Raw genomic sequence first — 17,856 nt, forward strand, 5'->3', positions numbered from 1 at the left:
ACACACACCCCGAGTCTCCTCTTTCCTCCCCTTAAAACGGCGAGTACTTCTCCCAGCCCAGTGGGCCGCATCCTTCTCCTGGGCCTCCAAACCCATGGGGCTCCTTGCCCCGCCGCCTCCCCCCGGCCCCCGCTTTTCCCCCTGCCTCTTGGTCTGGGCAGGCCTCCATCTGTGCCCTATTGGGCCTCTCAGGGTTGGTCAGTGTCTCTTCTCTCTCTGAATTAACTTGACATAACCAGACAGATGGAAATGATAAAATTAGAACATAGCTTTCCTTTGGGGACATCCCACAAACACTGTAGAGTTTTCCAAACAAAAGCAACAGAGTGGATAACGTTGGGGGTTGTCCGCTATTCAGAATTCAGAGATGGCTCCAAGGAATTAGTAAATAAAGGCCAATATGGGAGGAAAGAAAACCTGTAAATTGGAAGGCTGTTGGCGTCTGCGATTCAATTCGGCCTTTTGCTATTGTAATCAGCTTAAGTTGAAGACGACTCCTGTCTAAATGGGAAACACAGGCTGTTGTTTTCACCCTGGCTCCAAATTTCAGGGAGCTCTGCCTTCAGGGAGGAGGGCTCCGCGATGCTCCTGGCGGGTTCTGGTTCTCGGCAGGAGAGGGGAAGGCCAGGCCCAGGGGCCCAGCTGGTGGTGGGCAGGATGGCGGATGAGGGGTGGAGGCAGAGCGGGTGGATCCCTGGCAGCGGCTCAGACTCCGGATTTCAGCGGCTGAGGGGCAGCTGCCGGGCGCCCATGCTCAGATGCGGAAGTGCCGGCAGCGTTAGTACTGAAAAAGGATGACCTGCAAGAGGAGGGCGTGGGAGGGGGCTGAGCCAGGGCCTGCCCCGCCTGGTAGCGCCCCAGAAGTCCTCGAAGGCATGGAGAAGGAGGGGGGCCCAGGGCCCACATCTAGGTTCAAATCCTGGCGCAGACACTTACTTGCTGCGGGGCCCTGGGCAACTCACTCCCCCTCTCTGAGCCTGTTTCCTTATCTGTAAAATGGGGATGACAACACCTCTCTCTCAGAATGGGGAGGATCTGGTGAAATCCAAGGGCAGCAGCAAGTGTCTCCTGGGCACTGTACCCGGCACTTGGGTACAGTGCACACCTGCACGATTTCACAGAAGCCTCACCTCAGCCCCACGAGGGTGTCCCACCATCACCTCCTCTTTACAGGGGAGGCCGCTGAGGCCGGGGAGGTGAAAATCAGTGAGCCTGCAATCACACAGCCAGGAAGAGGTGGACCCAGCACTGCAACCCAGGCCTAGGCTCTAGAACAAGCTCTCTTCATTAGACCCACTGCCTCTTCCTCTCCAGGCCACCCTGACAGTTACCAGCGGTGCCTACCAAGCACCAGGCAACAGGCCAAGCCCTTCATGCTGCCAAGCACCTCAACAGGCAGGTGGCTCAGACACGCCAGGTGCCTGACACACAGTGGGTGTGTTCCCAGGTCTCAAAGAGAAAAGGTGGCTGAGCTGGGGTCCGGTCTGCCTGACTCCAGAGCCCACGTCACACAGCCTCGCCCACTCACCCCACCTTGGGCTGTGCTCCCCTCTGGTCTCTGGGATGCCTGCCTGACTTTGGACTCTTCCGAACAGAAGTTCTCTCAAGAGGGGTGACTCTGAACGATGCTTCCCCTCCATAAGCCTCAGTCTCTCCATCTGATCGATGACGGCTGGGCCCTGATTTCTAAGAGCCTTCCAAGATCTGAACTGTGGGATCTGGGCCCATGACCGGGAATAAATGTGGTCCTGGGGCTTCCCTGGTGGTGCAGTGGTTGAGAGTCCACCTGCCGATGCAGGGGACTCGGGTTCGTGCCCCGGTCCGGGAGGATCCCACGTGCCATGGAGCGGCTGGGCCCGTGAGCCATGGCCGCTGAGCCTGCGCGTCCGGAGCCTGTGCTCCGCCACGGGAGAGGCCACAGCAGTGAGAGGCCCGCGTACCGCGAAAAAAAAAAAAATGTGGTCCTGGAAGCTCACAGGCAGGTGTGGCCAAATGATGTGGTGGAGGCGGAGGGTGCTACCCCAGATGCTCAGAGCACTGTTCTCCCGGCCAGGCCAGTGCTGGTCTTGAGTGGATGCAGGGGGCTGCCCCAGGGGGCCCTGAGTCTCCTCCTCGCTAGGCTGGCTCAGGCCCGGAGGGACTTGGGAGAAAGCCCATGCAGCTCTGCACTGACTGGCCATACACACAGCCCGCCAGGCTGGCAAGATGTGGACAGAAAAGGTCCCTGGCCGCTGGCAGGAAGGTCTGGCAGTGATAGGGCGGAAGGTCATGGAGGAGGCGGAGACATTTTTCTGCAGAGCCGCTGGACACGAAGTTGGGGATATGGCCCAGCAAGAGAAAAACTCTGGCTCAGCAGCCAAACCCAGGGGCCAGAAACCTTCCACGGCCAAAGCTGCCAGACCCCAGACCGGCTCATCCTTCAGGCTGAACCAGACATAACCACAGGCTTAGCTGAGAAACCAGGAGATGAGGGCTCGCCTCCAAGAGCTGAGCCCAGCCCTAATCTGTTGCAAGGCTCCCCTCTCCCCTCCAGATAATGCCCAGGCCCCTTGCTAGAAGGTGCAGGGCCTTCATTATGTGACCCCCTGTCAGCTCCCACCCCAACCAAGGGCTCAGCCGCACTAAACCCCCCACCATCCCTCAAATCCAGGTCCCTCCAAGCCTCCTTGCCTCGGCATGGGCTCCTCGTGTCCCCTGCTTCTTCCCGAGAGCTGGCCACTCCCTCTTCTGAATCCTCGAAGGCCATGTGCATCCCTCACCGCAACTGCCCTGTCAAGCTGGGATGTGGCTGCCTGCCTCCTGCTCTAAGCCACCCACCCACTCCCTGAGGACAGGGACCACGCCAGCTCGCCTCCGCAGTCCTGGTGCCAGGTCTGACAGGACAAACTCTCTCCCACAGGACGGGGGCAGCTCCGAGGCAGGCAGTCCTAGGATGGAGGCCAGCTGTACCCACGCTCACTGTGTGACCCTGGGCAAGCTGCTGCTCTGGCTAAGACCCAGTTTCTGCAGTTATGAAATGGCATCAACCATAGTCATCCTCCCAGGGAGACAGTGAAGGGCGAGGTCAGAGAGAGCGCTGTGTAAACTGTAAAGTGCGGCCCAGAAGGAGGTCACTACTGAACCAGGTGGACTTCAGAGTCTGACAGACTTGCTGCATCCCCGGACAAGTCGTGTCACCTCTCTGAGCCTCTGTTTCCTCATCTTTACCATGACGACGCCATCCTCATATCCACAGGGTGATTGGGTGGCATCAGACAACACGTGTAAAGTGCTTCAACCAAAAGCAGCCCTTCCTGTATGACTATCTCGGAGGGGACTTTCCTGGGGCGTGCTCACCCGCCACTGGGGTCTGCGGGATTTGGGGCTGAATATGTACTACCATTTACTTATAAACCTACTGGTCCTACTGGGCTGTCCGTACCTCCACACCATCTACTTTCTCCACGGTGCCCAGCACAGAGCCTAGCACACAGTAGGTGTTTAATTAGGAGGCAGAGTAAGAGGGGCTGTCCTGGAGGAGTAGTCCCATGCCTGTCTGCCTGCCAAAATCACTGGAGCTGGGTATTACACCCGCAGATCCCGGGGTCCCGTCCCGGAACTCCCCACCAGCTCTCTAGGGGCGAGGCTGGGGAATCTGCATCTCTACAAGCTGCCCAAATGATGCTGAGGCACATGAAGACTGCACTCAGCTCGAAGGCCTGGCCGTGTCTCCCTGGCCCAGCACACCCAATGACTCCTGGGGCTCCCTGCCTCTCCGAGGACCACTATAGTGATGCTTCTAAAAGAGGCCTCCAGGGCCCATCACGGTCCACACGCCTTCACCTGGCAGCCCGAGGCCCCCGCCTCTCACGCTTTTTCCTCCCAAGCCTGTGTGCCAGCAGCACCGAATTGCTCTGGGTTGCCTGAGAGCTGTGGCGGCTCATGCCTTCCCGGCTGAACTCTGAGGTTCAGACGTGCCTGCGTCCAGGAAGCCTTCCTGTGTCTCTCCCGAGCTGCGCCCCACCCCCCAGCTCCCTTGGCCTCTGCGTCGCAGTTTGATCACCCTTTGTTGTAACTGTTGGCCTCCTCGAGGGCAGGGACTATGCCTTCCTCATCTCTGTGCTCCTGGCAACTGACTCGGGGCTCGCGGGCACAGTCAGTACATAGTGAATGTCAGCTGAATGAGTGAACGAATCAAGGCACAAGTTCTCATTCAGGCTCTGTGACCTTGAGCCACCTGGGCCTCAATTTCCCCGTCTCTAAAATGAGAGGGTGTCTGAGAGCAGTGGCTTTCAAGGCTCGCTGGGAAGTGTCTGGGAGCTGAGCTGGAGGTGAGGGCCCTACTCACTCCGCAGTTTCACCCAGAGCAGCTCCACCCCCTTTCATCTGCATCTTGTGTTATGAAAAAGAGTAAACAAATGGGTTCCCTGGCTTAAAACAAATCTTTCAAGCCACTGGACTGGGCGATGTCCAAGCACCCTTCTGGGTGCCTAGTCCTAATGCTTGAGACAACCAGAGATCGGGTTCCACAAAGGAGGCCTTACCAGTTGACCATGGTCACTGGCTGGCCTGCTGTCCCTGGGCCCCACCAGCTCGGGATATTCCCTCCCAACAGACAGGAATACAAAGGAGGAAGTAGGAGAAACCGGTGAGACCGTGGGAGGCGGGGTGGTGTGTGATATACGCCCTCCTCGGGACCGCCGAGTTTGAGCAAAGTAACTAAATCCACAAATCTGAAAAAGAGAAGGCCAGCCATGGGCAGGCACACTGCGAGGAGGCTGGCCATGCGCGCTGAACACACTGGCGCCTGCTTGAGGGACTACTACCTCGGGGGCACAGTGGGGGCCTGAGTGTCTGGGCAGAGGGTCTGCCACAAAGTGGCATGGTGCCTGCTCAGCGATGAGAATCCTGCCAGGAAGCCATTCCTGGCAAGGTGGCTCTGACCCACCCGACCCAACCCGGCTCCGTTTACCTTCTCACCCCGGTTGGAGAGTGGCCCATCCATATCGGCTTTGAGGTGGACGGGGGGCGCGGTGTAAGGCAGCCGGCAGTGCACCTGCCCACACTGTACCTGACCTGTGGACGAGAGGATGCCTTGGAGCCCATCCCCCAGCCTCCATGCAGGATCCCACCAGCCCCAGGCTCGGTAGGCTGGAGCCCTGGGGCCAGTTTCACCTCTGCCACTTATCAGCTGGGTGGCCCTGGGCAAAATTTCAATAGGGTACCATTTTTCTAGTGAAAATCTTTATGAGCTATAAAGTGCTACACGATAACTGTCTAGCTCACTGATAAATAAACACTCACAAATGAGTATGTACAGGCACCCCTATGTTCATAGCAACACTACTCACAATAGCCAAGACATGGAAACAACCTAAATGTCCATCGACAGATGAATGGGTAAAGAAGATGTGGTGCATATATACCATGGAATGCTACTCAGTCATAAAAAAGAACGAAATAACGCCATTTGCAGCAACATGGATGGGCCTAGAGATTATCATACTAAGTAAGTCAGAAAGAGAAAGACAAATACCATATGATATCACTTATATGTGGAATCTAAAATATGACACAAATGAACTTTTGTGCAACAGAAACACATTCACAGACATTGAGAATGGACTTATGGTTGCCAAGGGGGGCTGGGTGGGAGAGAGGTGGAGTGGGAATTTGGGGTTAGCAGATGCTAACTATTATATAGAGAATGGATAAACAGCAAGGTCCTACTGTATAGCACAGGGAACTATATTCAACATTCTCTGACAAATCATAATGGAAAACAATATAAAAAAAAGAATGTGTGTATGTGTATATGCATATATATACATACACACATATATATGTATATATATACACACATATATATGTATATATATATATATATATATAACTGAATCACTTTGCTGTACAGCAGAAATTAACACAACATTGTAAATCAACATTGAAATTAAAAAAGTAAAAAAAGAAAAAGAAACGAATATGTACAGAACACCTCCTACACGCAAGGCGGTACCCCATCCATTAGAATCCTCCCTTGGTGCACTGTACCTTCTTATATCCCAAGAATCACCAAGGCTTTACCCCCATACCCTAGAGGACTCTGCACTCATATGTCACCTTCTTTATGATGTTCTCCCTGACCATCTATTTACAATTGCAACCCAACACCAACCCTACCCTCCCTGTCATCCTTCTCAGCTTTATTTTTCCTCTTTAGCAATTACCATCATCTGACTTACTGTATATTTTTATTTTTTATTTGATATTATCTGCTTTTGCCAGCTATAATGCAAGCTCCGATGAGGGCAGGAATTTTTGTCTGTTTTCTAGATTCTAGATCTTGGTGGATTTCCAGGATCTAGAATGAGGCATGGCATCTAATTTGTTGAATGGGTCTCTGTACAACATCTAAAATGGCAGTGGCGGGGGTCGGGGGGAGTCCATCCTTATGTCTGACCCAAATCTCTCATGCTTCAGCCTCTCTACCACTACAGTGGAGAAGTCTATGGCCTTGCTCTTCTCTGTGCTTCATCCTCTTTGGTCAGAGGGAAAAGAGCTCTGTACAGAGACTTACAATTGATTTGTAACTTAGGACAAGTCACTGTTCCTTTCTGAGCCCCAGTTCCCTCGTCTGTAGAATAAGGTGGTTGTATAAGATGGGGGATTCTTAACCTGGGGGGTTTCAGGGGTCCACAAACAGCCTGAGATTACACAGGAAACTGTGTGTGTGTGCATATTTCTGGAATCTGATTCCAAAGCTTTTTTATCACATTCCAGGCTCGAAGTCTCCGGGAAACTCAGGAACCTGTGAATTTAGTGAACGGTGAAGAAGACTGCTAGGGTGACCTTCAATCATGATGCAGCAAGAGGCAGCAGGTCCGAGCACCCTTGATGCCTCCTGCCCTGAGCTGGGTTCGCCTTAAGGGGAAGAGGAAAGGGCACCTCAGCCCCTTCTCTAGGTGTCCAAGACAGTTCTAGACTTGGCCGACACACTGTGTGGGCAGAGTCCTGGCACAGCTCCGGAGGCCACGGCCCCACTCCCCACGGGGCCACCTAGATCCATTACCAACTCCACAGCAAGTGCCGGCTGGTGGCCCAGACTCCTGGTACCTAGAGAGCCCCTGGTCCTTGGCTCCTTTAACAGATGAACTAGATCGTCAATGGGCTCTCTGCAGCCTGAACATGTCATTGTTTCAAAAAGAAAGGGGGAAAAAAGTCCCTGCTACTAAGCAGATGGTTCAGAAATGGAACAGAACAAAGAGACACGGTTTCCAACTGACAGCCTGGCACGGTGAGGAGGGCTCTGCACTCTCAGTTCCACCAACCAGAGCCACTGCCACCACCACAAGGGCAGCTAGTACTCATCCAGCACTTACTAAATGCTGAGGACGTTAAGTCAATGATCTCATTTGATGCTCGCGACACTGCTTTGAGATAGGTATTCTTTCCGTTTTTGAAAAGAGCTTGGATTCTTACTGTCCTCATTTTTTACAGATGAGGAAACTGGAATTCAGGGATGCTAAGAAGCTTACCCGATGTCACCCAGCTAGTAAGTGAAAGGGACGGGATCCGAAGCCCCACAGTCTGACGCTAAAGCCCACATTGAATCATTAAGGAACCTGGCTCCCACTAACTTACTGTTGGCCCTTGGTCTCCTCATCTGTACCATGGGATGGTGATGTTTAGAAACATGTGGTAGGACAGTGCCTGGCACATGGCAGGGACTCAGGACACAGCTGTGCTCTCCCTGACCTCCCTTCTCTTTCCCTTGGAGCCAGAGAGGGAGGGTTTGAGTTTGTGGGTATGTTGTCATCACTGCTATATTTCTGGTCATGCCCAGCTTTGAGGAAACAATCAATAGAAACAACCTCAAAGGGAAAGAAAATCTGTGATAAGCACCTGCTCAACAGCAGATTCACTGAATGTCCATCCCCCAGAAATGCACAAGCCTACTCTCTCTCTTTCCCCCAGGTTCCTGCTCAAAAGTCACTCCACCACAACCTGCCACCGCCTCTCCACCACAGTGCTCAGTCCCCACAGACATGCCTGGCCTCCATCCTTTATTCGTTTATTCTCTCTCCCCGCTCTCCCGTCCTGCAGCGTGAGCCTTGGAAGCACACAGGCTTTGGTCTGCTGTGTTTTCAGTTGTATCCCAGAAGGCACAGAAGGCACTCAAAAAATATTTACTGAACACATGAGTGGATCCTCATAACCCTGTGAAGTAGGCATTATTAATGTCCCAGTTAACAGACGAGGAAACTGAGGTTCAAAGAGGTCAGGTTTGCCCACGGCCTCACAACCTTGGGTACTCCTGCCACCCTGGCTTTCTTCTGCAACCCCAAACGCACCCATGCCACGCTTTCTGCCTACATTCAGTTCCTCTGCTGCCTGCACCCGTATTTCCCCACTCCTCGTGTCTCACTAATTCCTACCTATCCTTCTGGTCTCAGCCCACTGATAGGCAACATCTCCAGACACTCCCAGCCAGCATCTTGACTACAGGAATCACCACAATTAACACCACACGCTCATCTATCTCGAATTGTTCCATGTCTCTCCCACCAGAACCCAGGCTCCCCAGGACAGGACTTTAGCCATCTTGTTCTCTCCCTAGTCCCTGGGGCCTGGCACCGAGTGGATGTTTGGAAAGTACCAATATTTTTTGAACGGCTTAATGGCTTGCCTCTACTAAGGGTCGAGCCCCTCTAAGGCAGAGCCGGGGCACTTAACTCCTCTCCACAACCACTAGGTCCGAGGGACTGCGGAACCCTCGTCTGCACGCACGAGGCTCCCCATGCCTCCGCCGCCCACGAGCGCTCATCTACACCCCCCTCTCCCACAGGCCGGGCGACCAGGCTGTGGCGGTCACTTACTCTCAATGTAGCCGTGCAGGGTGACCATGCGAGCCCGCTCGGGGCTGCTGAACGGGGAGTAGTGGATGTCGTCGGACAGGGCGGAGGGGAGGCGGGACGGCGGCGCCCCGGAGGGCGGCACGGGATGCTGTGGTGTGTGCTTTTTATGACGCGCCCGGCAGTTTTGAAACCACACCTGGAACGACAGCCTCAGCAGCCTCAGCCTCGCGGAAAAGGGCCGGACGCGCCGCCGGGGGACCCCAGGAGGGACTGCCTCGTCGCCAACTGAGGAAGGGCGGCCACGTGCGCCCCGAACCCGCGGCTCCGCAGCCCAGCTACGCGCTCGAGGGCCCACCCCCAAGGTCCCTAGGCCCCGCCCCAGACCCGAAGGCCCCGCCCGCCCCCGGCCCCACCTGGATGACCCTTCGGCTGAGGCCCGTCATGTCCGCAAGCTTCTGCAGCGTCTGCGCGTCGGGGTTGTTGTCCTGCGCGAACTGCGCCTGCATAACCTGCCAGGCGCCGCGGAGCGGTGAGGCACGAGCCCGCCGAGGTCGCCAAAGCCCCGGCCCAATCAGAGGCTCCGGCCCGGAGGCCACGCCCCAGACAGCTACAGCCCCTCCCAGCCACCCGCGGGTCGGGAAGAGGGGCGGAGTCAGGAGGCCCGTTCAGCCCCGCCCACTCCGAGGCCCGGCCCACACCCGGCCACTCGCGGCCCGCCAAGGTACCTGCAATTGCTCGGCGGTGAAGGACGTCCGCGCGCGCTTGGCCGGCTTGGGCTGACTGTCCTGTTCCGAGGGCACTGCCCCCTCCAGCGTGAGGCCGTTCCCTGAGGGCGACAGAAGTGGCTGACCACGCGTCCCCATCTCTTCTAGTGGCAGCCTGGAAAGGACGGGGGTGGGGGGAGCTGGTCCCTGGAAGTGTCGGGAGCGGAGTGGGCTGGGAGGGGGGATCCCAGGGTCCTAGTCCCTGAGCTCAGTCTTTGGGGAAGGGGCTTCCACTTCTGAGCGGTTGCTCAGTACCGGACGCTTCTCTTTTGGTGTGCCCTTTATGTCTCACAGCCCTGAGCACGGGCGACATTATCCTCGTGTTACAGCGGAGGAAACTGAGGTTCAGAGAGAAGAAAATCCCAGCTCCGGACCTTTCGACTGGTATTCTGACAGCTGGCTGACTCTAGCGCCCCAAATTGGGCTCCCTCCTTGATAAACTGGGGAAACCAAGGGCTGGTGGAGATGGGAAGCAGGCAGGTTACAGAACTGTGATCCTAATTTTGTAAAAACGGATGGGAGCAAAAAAGGTTGGAAGGATATACACCAAAGTGTTAGCAGGAGGGAGTGCAATTATGAAGACTCTACTTTCAATGTTTCTGCAACTTTTGAAGTTTTTTCAACAATCACGTGTCTCATTACCTTATTTCTCTAACGTTTAACTTTGTTAACTGGAGTATACATTAGTTATTCTCTTTCCATTTACATTACTTTTATAATCACACTAAATGTATTCCCATTTTAGTTTTTAGTACCTCATTTTTTTTTTTTAGTCTTTTTAAAGACCTTTATTAAGATGTTCCTCACAAATTAGGAGTACCTCATTTTTTGCAATGCGAAGGTAATACCATGCTCCTTGCCAAAACCTCAGAAAATTCAGAGAAGCACAAAGAAGAAAATAAAAATCTCCAGGAATTCCACCACTGTTCATAATTTTTTTAATTAGGAAAAACACTAAACAAACACTCCAACATACATACATAGAACGAAATCTGGGAAGATAGACACTAAAATATGAGGGGTGGTGGCATTCGAAGCGGTCTTTATTTTCTTCTTTTTGCTTAACCATCTTTTCTTAATTTCCTATAATGGGCATGTGTGTGTTTAAGATTAAAAAGTAAACCAGTAGCCAAAACTGAGGGCTGGTCAGTAAAGGAGTCCTGAGACCATAAGCCTTCAGGTTCCCTGTGTGGTAGGAGTCTGGAGTCAGGCCTGACTCTGAGAGCTGGAGTGTAATTGGCAAGGTTGTGACTAGGGGTAGTCCTGGTTGGTCCAGGCATGGAAGGAGCCTGGAGTCACTCCTGAGCCATGGTGTGGGGGAACCTCTAACTCCTGGGCTTCCATCCCAGCTCCACAACTGACTTGCCCAGTCACTTGCGGGTAACTTCAGAGCACCCCAGCTTCACTTGCTCCCCACCTAGACCCACTCAGCCCTGATCCTGGCTGGAGAAAGTGATGGCTCTGCTGTGGCCATGGCCAAGAACACCCCGGGGACGTCTGACTAGTTCCTCCTCAGAGGCACTGGGGACGGGGCAGACACTTTATGACTCAGCCTCCATGATCCCAGGAAGACCTGGACCCTGTCCCTGAGCCTAAGTGTCTTGGGAAATCACAGTATCAGAGCCAGAAGAGATTTAGGGATCTTTCTAGTCCAATATCCATCTTGAAACTAGGGAGACTGAGGCCCAGAGAGAAAAGGAAACTTTGTATGTCAGCACAACATGCCAGAAGCAAAACTGAAGCTTGGGTCTCCAGACTCAAAGGCCTCTCTCCTTACAGTCCAGGATGAAAACCCCACCCCCAAATCTCTGGCCTGTAGCTGCTGCGGTGGGAGTTGGGAGAAGAGGGTCACTTCATCTCTCGCAGACAGACGGGCCCAAGCCTGGTTCCAGGAAAGTGGAGGGGATGAGCCTCCAGGCCAACCAGAGCTGTCCAAAGGTGGAGTAGGCTGCCCCATTATGAGAATCATCTCTAGGGTTCACTGAGTGCCTCCCGGCTTTACAGCACATCGGCTCATCTATCTTTGAGGTGTCCTACCATCAGCCCCATTTTACAGATTAGGAAACATAATTTGCAAGGACCTGCAGTGACTTCCAACTTTCAAACAAATGGTGGAGCCAGAAGCGGCCAGATCCGTGTGGAGCCCCACCCCCATGCTGCCTCCAGGTGATAAAGGGGGCAACTGGCTCTAGAGAAGTGTGGGCAGTCCCTGGGGTGCTGGGGGGTGGTGGTCAGAGAAGGCTGGGGAGCCGAGGGGCGGCCAGTTTCGGGGAGGGGCGGGTTGGGTACCGTTCTCGGCGGCCCTCTTGAGATTCTCAATCATGGTGTCGTAGTGGATGCGGCAGAGCACCTTCTCCTCGACCAGGCCAAACTCCTCGCCCGTGGACAGCTGGCGCTTGCACGAGAAGCAAGCGAAGCAGGCCAGGTGGTAGGCATTGCCACGTGCCCGCCGGACCCAGTCGCTGGCGTAGATCTGTCGGCCGCACCTTGCGCACTTGGTCCCAAATCGGCTGAAGGACACAGGGTGGGGGTGGGGAGGCTCAGACAGGCCATCCAAATCCTAGTGGCCCGGCCGTGCCCAGGTTCCTGAGGGCCTTCACGCATGCATTTCCCTTTGCCTGGATTCACCACCCCCTGCAGCCAAGTTCCACCTAGAAAGCAAGCTGGTAGGTGGTTTTTATTTTCTTCCTGGTGCTTTTCAGAGTTTTCCAAATTTTCTTCAATGATCACTTAACATTTGTATATAGTATTAACCTGCTCATTAAAACATAAGTGTTAGGGAAAATTTAATAGTAGCAATAATATAGGCAGATTTATGAGCACTTAACCATTTGCCCAGCAAGATTCTAAGTGTTTTATGCTGATCGTCCCAAGTAATCTTCATTTTGCAGATGAGGAAAATGGGGACCAGAGAGGTAAAGTAACTTGCACAAGGTCACACAGCTTGCAAGGATAGAACTCCTAGCCCGTATGACTCCAGAGATGAATAAACTGTAACCCAGCTGTAGAGAAGCTCAGAGTTTCTTGGAAGCACAGACAGATATGCCCTTACTAGCTCTGTGACCCTGGGCACATTGTTTAACCTCTCTGAGTTCTCATTTTCCTTGCCCTGAGTTGAACTAGGTGACAACAGCAGCTACGGCTATTTGTTTAGTGCTTTGTAGTCTATTAAGTAACCAGCTAGTCGCAGACTCTGGAGTCCTGTGTCATTCTAAAAAGACAAAAAAGCCCAGATCAAATGCCCCACTGTCCCTTAAGCCTTCCTTGATTCTGCTTCTTTCCCTCCTCCCTCCCCCTTTGTGGTGTGGCTATTTGGGTGTGGCTGCCTCCACCACCAGACTGGGACCCCCTCCAGGAAGCAGCAGTCTGATTTGCCCCGTCCCAGAAGTCAGCCCAAGGCCTGTCCCCAGAGCCCCAGGGAAAATTTGTTCTTGAAGTGAATGACTCACTCTGTGACCCTGTCCGGACCCTCTGAGCCTCAGTTTCCTCTGGCGCACACTGTTTCAGGGAATGGTGCTTTCACCCATCCAGCCTCTCAAGCTTAGAAACCTAAATCATACACTCCTCCCTCTCCTCAATCCCGCATCCAACCAATCATCAGGTGCTGTTGGTTCCCTTTCCTAAGTATATCTGGCACCCATCTCCTCCTCGCCACTGCCACCACCACCCTTCTAAACCAGGCTCCCACCATGCGTCCCTCACTGCCAGTCTCCACACCCATCCTCCACGTAGTGGCTACAGGGAAGTTTCCAGCATGCACACTTTACCCTGTCCACCGCCCTGCTTAAAATAGCCTGGTGGCTCCACTCTACCCTCAGGATCTGGTCCAAGGTCCTTGGGAGTTTACAAAGCTCAACAGACCACATCCTCTCTGGCTTCTCTCCTCCCTAACCTTCCTCAAGATCTCACCCCACACTCAAGCATGAGCCCCAGTCAGCTACAGTGGAAGGCTGGTTCCAGGTCTTATGGCCCCCTCTGAAGCACTTTCCCACCCCAGGCCTTCGCACAGGCTGTTCCCTCTTCCCACCCTCCCCCCACACCCCCAGTCCCACGGCTCCCAGCACCACCTTCTCAGCAATGATCACACCGGTTTGTAAATGTCAGGTTTCTCGGCTCTCCCTTCCACCCCTGGCATTCTTGGGAAAGGATCTAGAGGATTGGCCCTTTGATCCCCAGGCCACCCAAAAGAGCACTCGGAAATGCCTTTGAGTGCGTGGAGGGACCAGCCCAGCAAATGCGCCCTGGTTACAGCCTCGCCTGCCTTGGCAAATGCAAGCAACTGCCGGTTGAATAAACGGTCTCGGGTTGAACTGAGTGCAGCAGAGCGGAGGCCTCTGCCAGCCCCGTCTCTAGACGTACCCCCAGTGCCATGCCGCTCTGTCGGACAAGGAGCCCTAGGGGACCCTGTCGGCGGGCGGCGCGGTTCGCTCAGGCAGCGCTGCGCACCTTTGCGGGTTCGGTCAATTGCCCCCCAAACAGAAGTGGTTCCCGACCCCGGAAATTCGGCTTCCCCGGCACAGCCCGCGGTCTCTGTTCCCAATCTCTCAGTAAAAAGGAGAGGAAACCGCTTTGCCCACCGGAGCCTCCTCCCGCCGAGGGGCCGACCCCAAATTCCGAGGCCCGTCTCAGGATTGGGAGAACTTCCGGGCCTCTGAAGGGAGGAAGAAGGGCCAGCCGGGTGCAGAACCCTCTCTGCGCTCCAGGGTCCTGGGGCTCAACTCCTTCTTTGCATCCCCCTCGCCGCAACCACGTGAAATGGGGACTCTGGCACCCAATTTGCACACGTGGAATCGGAGGTTCAGGGTGGACAAGTGACTTCGCCAAGACCACACGGAGTGTGGGACAGGGGTTGAGGTCCCCTCCGAAGTGCAAAAAAACCCCTAGAACCTGCGAAAGCAGCCGGACGGGAGATGCGTAGAGTTGAATCTCGGTGTATGAACAGGAAAGAGGCCTGGTCTGACCGAGTCGCATTCCCCACTCCGGGCCTTGGGACCTGGAAACTCCCGCGCGCAAGGCATAGGAACCCTCAGGCTCTGGTAAGCTGAGAGTGCGTTCCCAGGGAGCTGAAAGAGCCGGGAGGCGAAAGTCCGGGCCCTCAGAGGCCGGCAGGAGCCGTTGCGTCTCCAGCCTGTCGTGTTCCGGGATCAGTGCGCTGAGCCAGACTGTAACATCTCGGATCCTGGCGCTTGGCTCTGCGGGATGTCTCGTTCTCGGCCAAGACGCATCCAAGACTCCCCGCGCATCCCTGATCTTCCCGCTCCACGAGCCCCGACGCCCGGGCGCGTTCTGCGCCTACGTTGGCGGCTCACAGTGCCCTCATCCCCTTGCTCTGAGGCGGGAGCCGCTAGCGACCTGTCAGCAACTTTCTCACCCTCCGCGTGCCACCCTAAATGCCAGGAGCTGTCCCCAGCTCTAGGAGCTCCCTGCGCTCGCCGTGTCTCCGCCCAGTCAACGAAATCATCCTCCCGCTGGATCCTTGGATGGAGTTGGGGGGTCGTTTTGCAGTTTTCGGGCCGCTCCTGAAGCGTGTCCCCCACCCGGGGAAGGGGTCAGTGGCACAAACAAGGGGCACGAGGAGGCTTACAGATCCAGGCTCTGACAAACCGACAGATTCCTTCCCAGGCGGGCTGCGAAGCCCGAGCCGCCGGATTCCGGAAGCAGCGAAATCGGCGGCGGAGACAACGAAACTTCAAGAAAGGGGTGTTCGGGAGCTGCGAAGGGAGCGCCAAAGCGATTAGGGGGCGCGGCCATCGCCCGCCACCCCCAGCCTTGTGCGCGCCCCTCCCTGGGTCCCCGCGCGCGCCACGGGGAAAAGGCTCAAAGCACAGAGGCGCTTTGAGGATGGAGAGATGTTGGACGGAGGCTGCACATCCTGGCAACTGCTGAAAGGAGCGGCGTGGGCCACGCGCACCGCCTTGCCCTCTCTCCCCGGAGCAGGGAACGGAGACATCTGGGTGCTAGTGGCTCCGCGGAGGGAGCTGTGCGCCATTGACCAAGTCAGGCTCGCTCTCCCGGCCTACCTCTCCTGGATACCGAGTAAGAGCTCAGAAGTCATTGGTTGGGTGAATGAGCCTCAACGAAAGAGCCCATTGGAATTTCACTGCGACCCCTGCCCATTACTAAGCTACCCCTTTTCTGCATGAGGAAACCGAAGCTCAGGCCAATGTTAATTAAGAAGCTAGTGAGCCAAGGCGCTGACACTCAAACCAGGCTTCCCTTGTTTTGCGTTCAGGACGCTCGCTTGAGGGCCTTAGAGCGAGTCTATGAAGCAAACTGGGGGGATCAGAGGTGGAGTCCTTCCTATTCCTTCTGCTCCTCCCCTTCCCGGCAAACCATTCGGAGAAGCAGCCAGAAACAACAGAACCAGCAACTAAGAGGTTAAAACGGCCCACTCCTCGGAGGTCCCAGCGCAAGGCCCCTCCCCGAACGCCTCTCTCAGCTCCCCCAACATCTGTCCCCCAACAGCTGGCGGCCGCTGGGCTGCTCTCTGCCGCGGTGGGGGGCGGCTTCCCAGCTCTGAGCCTCCCGGGGTACCCTAGCTCCGGGGGAGGGGGTGGGGTTCTCCTGCTGGAGTCCGCGGTCTGAGCTTGGGTTCCGGGCAGAAGGAGGGAAAGAAGGCTGCGGGTTTGCCCTAAGTGTCTCGCGCCAAGCTGGGGACAGCAGTAGGCAGGGCCCCTCCCAGGCCCAGCCTGGGGCACTCTCTGAACCCCACCCGCATAAACACAAGGAGAGGCAGTTAACCCCTTACTCCCCACTCCCATGGTCAGGAGGCGAGAGGGCTAGAGACCCTGGTGACCCGATCCTGGCAAAGTTGCTCCAGTCACTGGGACTCTGAGGTCACTTCACTCCAGCCCTAGTACTCCCAGGGCCCAACCATGGAGAGTCACACAGCACAGCAGGTGCTCCCTGTGGGAGCCCTAGGGCCACGGGGGGTTGGGGGGAGGTGGCCTTTGCCATTGCATGGGCCCCACCTTGCACAGGGGGGCTGCTGACATGTCTCAGCTCTAGAAGAAGAGAATTGAGTATCTAGACACAGGGATGGCGAGTCAGGCAGCCCCGGGGCTTATCCCAGTTCTGCCGCTTATTAGCTGTGTGACCTCACCACTCAGGGCCTCAGTTTCCCCTCCTATAATGTAGGGATTATGACAGTAGCCTACTCACAGGGGGAATCTGAGGAGTCAATGACATAAAACAATGAGATGTAAAGGGTTAACACAGTTCCTGGCTTAGAGAAGAGCTCCGTAAGGTCTCCTGACAGCATCCTCACCCCTGTCTGGTCCCTTCTTCCACTCTCTCGCTGGTGGGACCCTGGGCACAGCACTTTCCACTCTCTCAGGACATCATCTCCCCCACTCTACAATAGGCAAGACGCTTCAGGAGGCCAGGAGCTTGAAGGGCACTGCAGACCAGTCCATGCCTGCCTTTGGGGGGCAGCAGCCACAGGTTGGTGGGCAGGAGGCAGCTGTCTGGGGTTTTGATTGCTGAGGGCAGTGGAGACATGAATGCCCCAGAACTTTCCCCCCAGGACTTTTTTTTTTTTCACTTCTTGGAAGAAAATAAAAAGAAAAAACAGTCTTAAACCAAAAAAGTGAAGAAATTAAAAGCAATACACATTTTCTTGGTGGTAGTTTTTTTTTTTTTTTCTGCTAGGACTCAGGGGGTTAGGGGAGGTGGGAATCTGGTTGAAGCCACAAAGGCTGGTGAGGTCCCTCTTTGGATGGCAAATGAAGAAACTGAGGCAGAGAGGTCCAGCGACCTCACTGAGGACACACAGCCAGTGGAAAACCAACCCCTTCCAACAATGCAAAGCCAGGAGCAGCATTGGACCCCTGGACCACCTCCCAACTCAGGCTCTGCAGCCTCCTGCCCCGATGAGCTTGGAGTGCCTTCCCAACTTCTAGCTTCCTGATTCCCCAACGCTGCCTGCTCTGCCAAAGGAGGTGGAAGAGGGGTCTACAGGCCAGTGTCAAGGAGGGGAAAGATAGGGGCTAGAACTGGGAGGAAACTCTTCCCTAGGGAATAAGACCAGAGCCAGAGGACCTCGGAAGCTACCAGTGCCCCCTTCAGGGGGTCTTGGCCACTTCCTCTCTCCCTGCATCCTGTCCAGAGATCTTGGCCTCTGGGGTGAGCGCTCCAGTCCACTTCCCATCAGACTCTCGACCTTGGGCTTCAGGAAACAGAGGGCCAGAGGATTTGAGTGCTCAGCCCTTCCCTGAGCCCCAGCTCTAGAGAGGGGCTCTGTCTCCCATGCTTCCATT

General features: G+C 55.2%; 1 protein-coding gene across 3 annotated transcripts in view; it reads right to left on the minus strand.

Moving 5' to 3' along the window:
* Nucleotides 1-17,856, minus strand: part of LHX6 (LIM homeobox 6) — a 23,449-nt gene continuing 5,593 nt past the window's right edge. The window contains exons 5-10 of one of the 3 annotated variants that reach the window (XM_007468358.1): nucleotides 11,888-12,108; nucleotides 9,560-9,660; nucleotides 9,248-9,343; nucleotides 8,856-9,030; nucleotides 4,952-5,055; nucleotides 1-799 (exon numbers count right to left, since the gene is read on the minus strand). In XM_007468358.1, coding sequence (XP_007468420.1) covers nucleotides 779-799; nucleotides 4,952-5,055; nucleotides 8,856-9,030; nucleotides 9,248-9,343; nucleotides 9,560-9,660; nucleotides 11,888-12,108 — 718 coding nt within the window. In that variant the 3' untranslated portion in view covers nucleotides 1-778. The remainder of the gene's footprint in view (nucleotides 800-4,951; nucleotides 5,056-8,855; nucleotides 9,031-9,247; nucleotides 9,344-9,559; nucleotides 9,661-11,887; nucleotides 12,109-17,856) is intronic. The other 2 variants (XM_007468360.1, XM_007468359.1) reach the window with 2 other exon arrangements.

The sequence above is a fragment of the Lipotes vexillifer genome, unplaced genomic scaffold, assembly GCF_000442215.2.
Source record: "Lipotes vexillifer unplaced genomic scaffold, Lipotes_vexillifer_v1.1 scaffold1285, whole genome shotgun sequence".
Classification (NCBI taxonomy): Eukaryota; Metazoa; Chordata; class Mammalia; order Artiodactyla; family Lipotidae; genus Lipotes; species Lipotes vexillifer.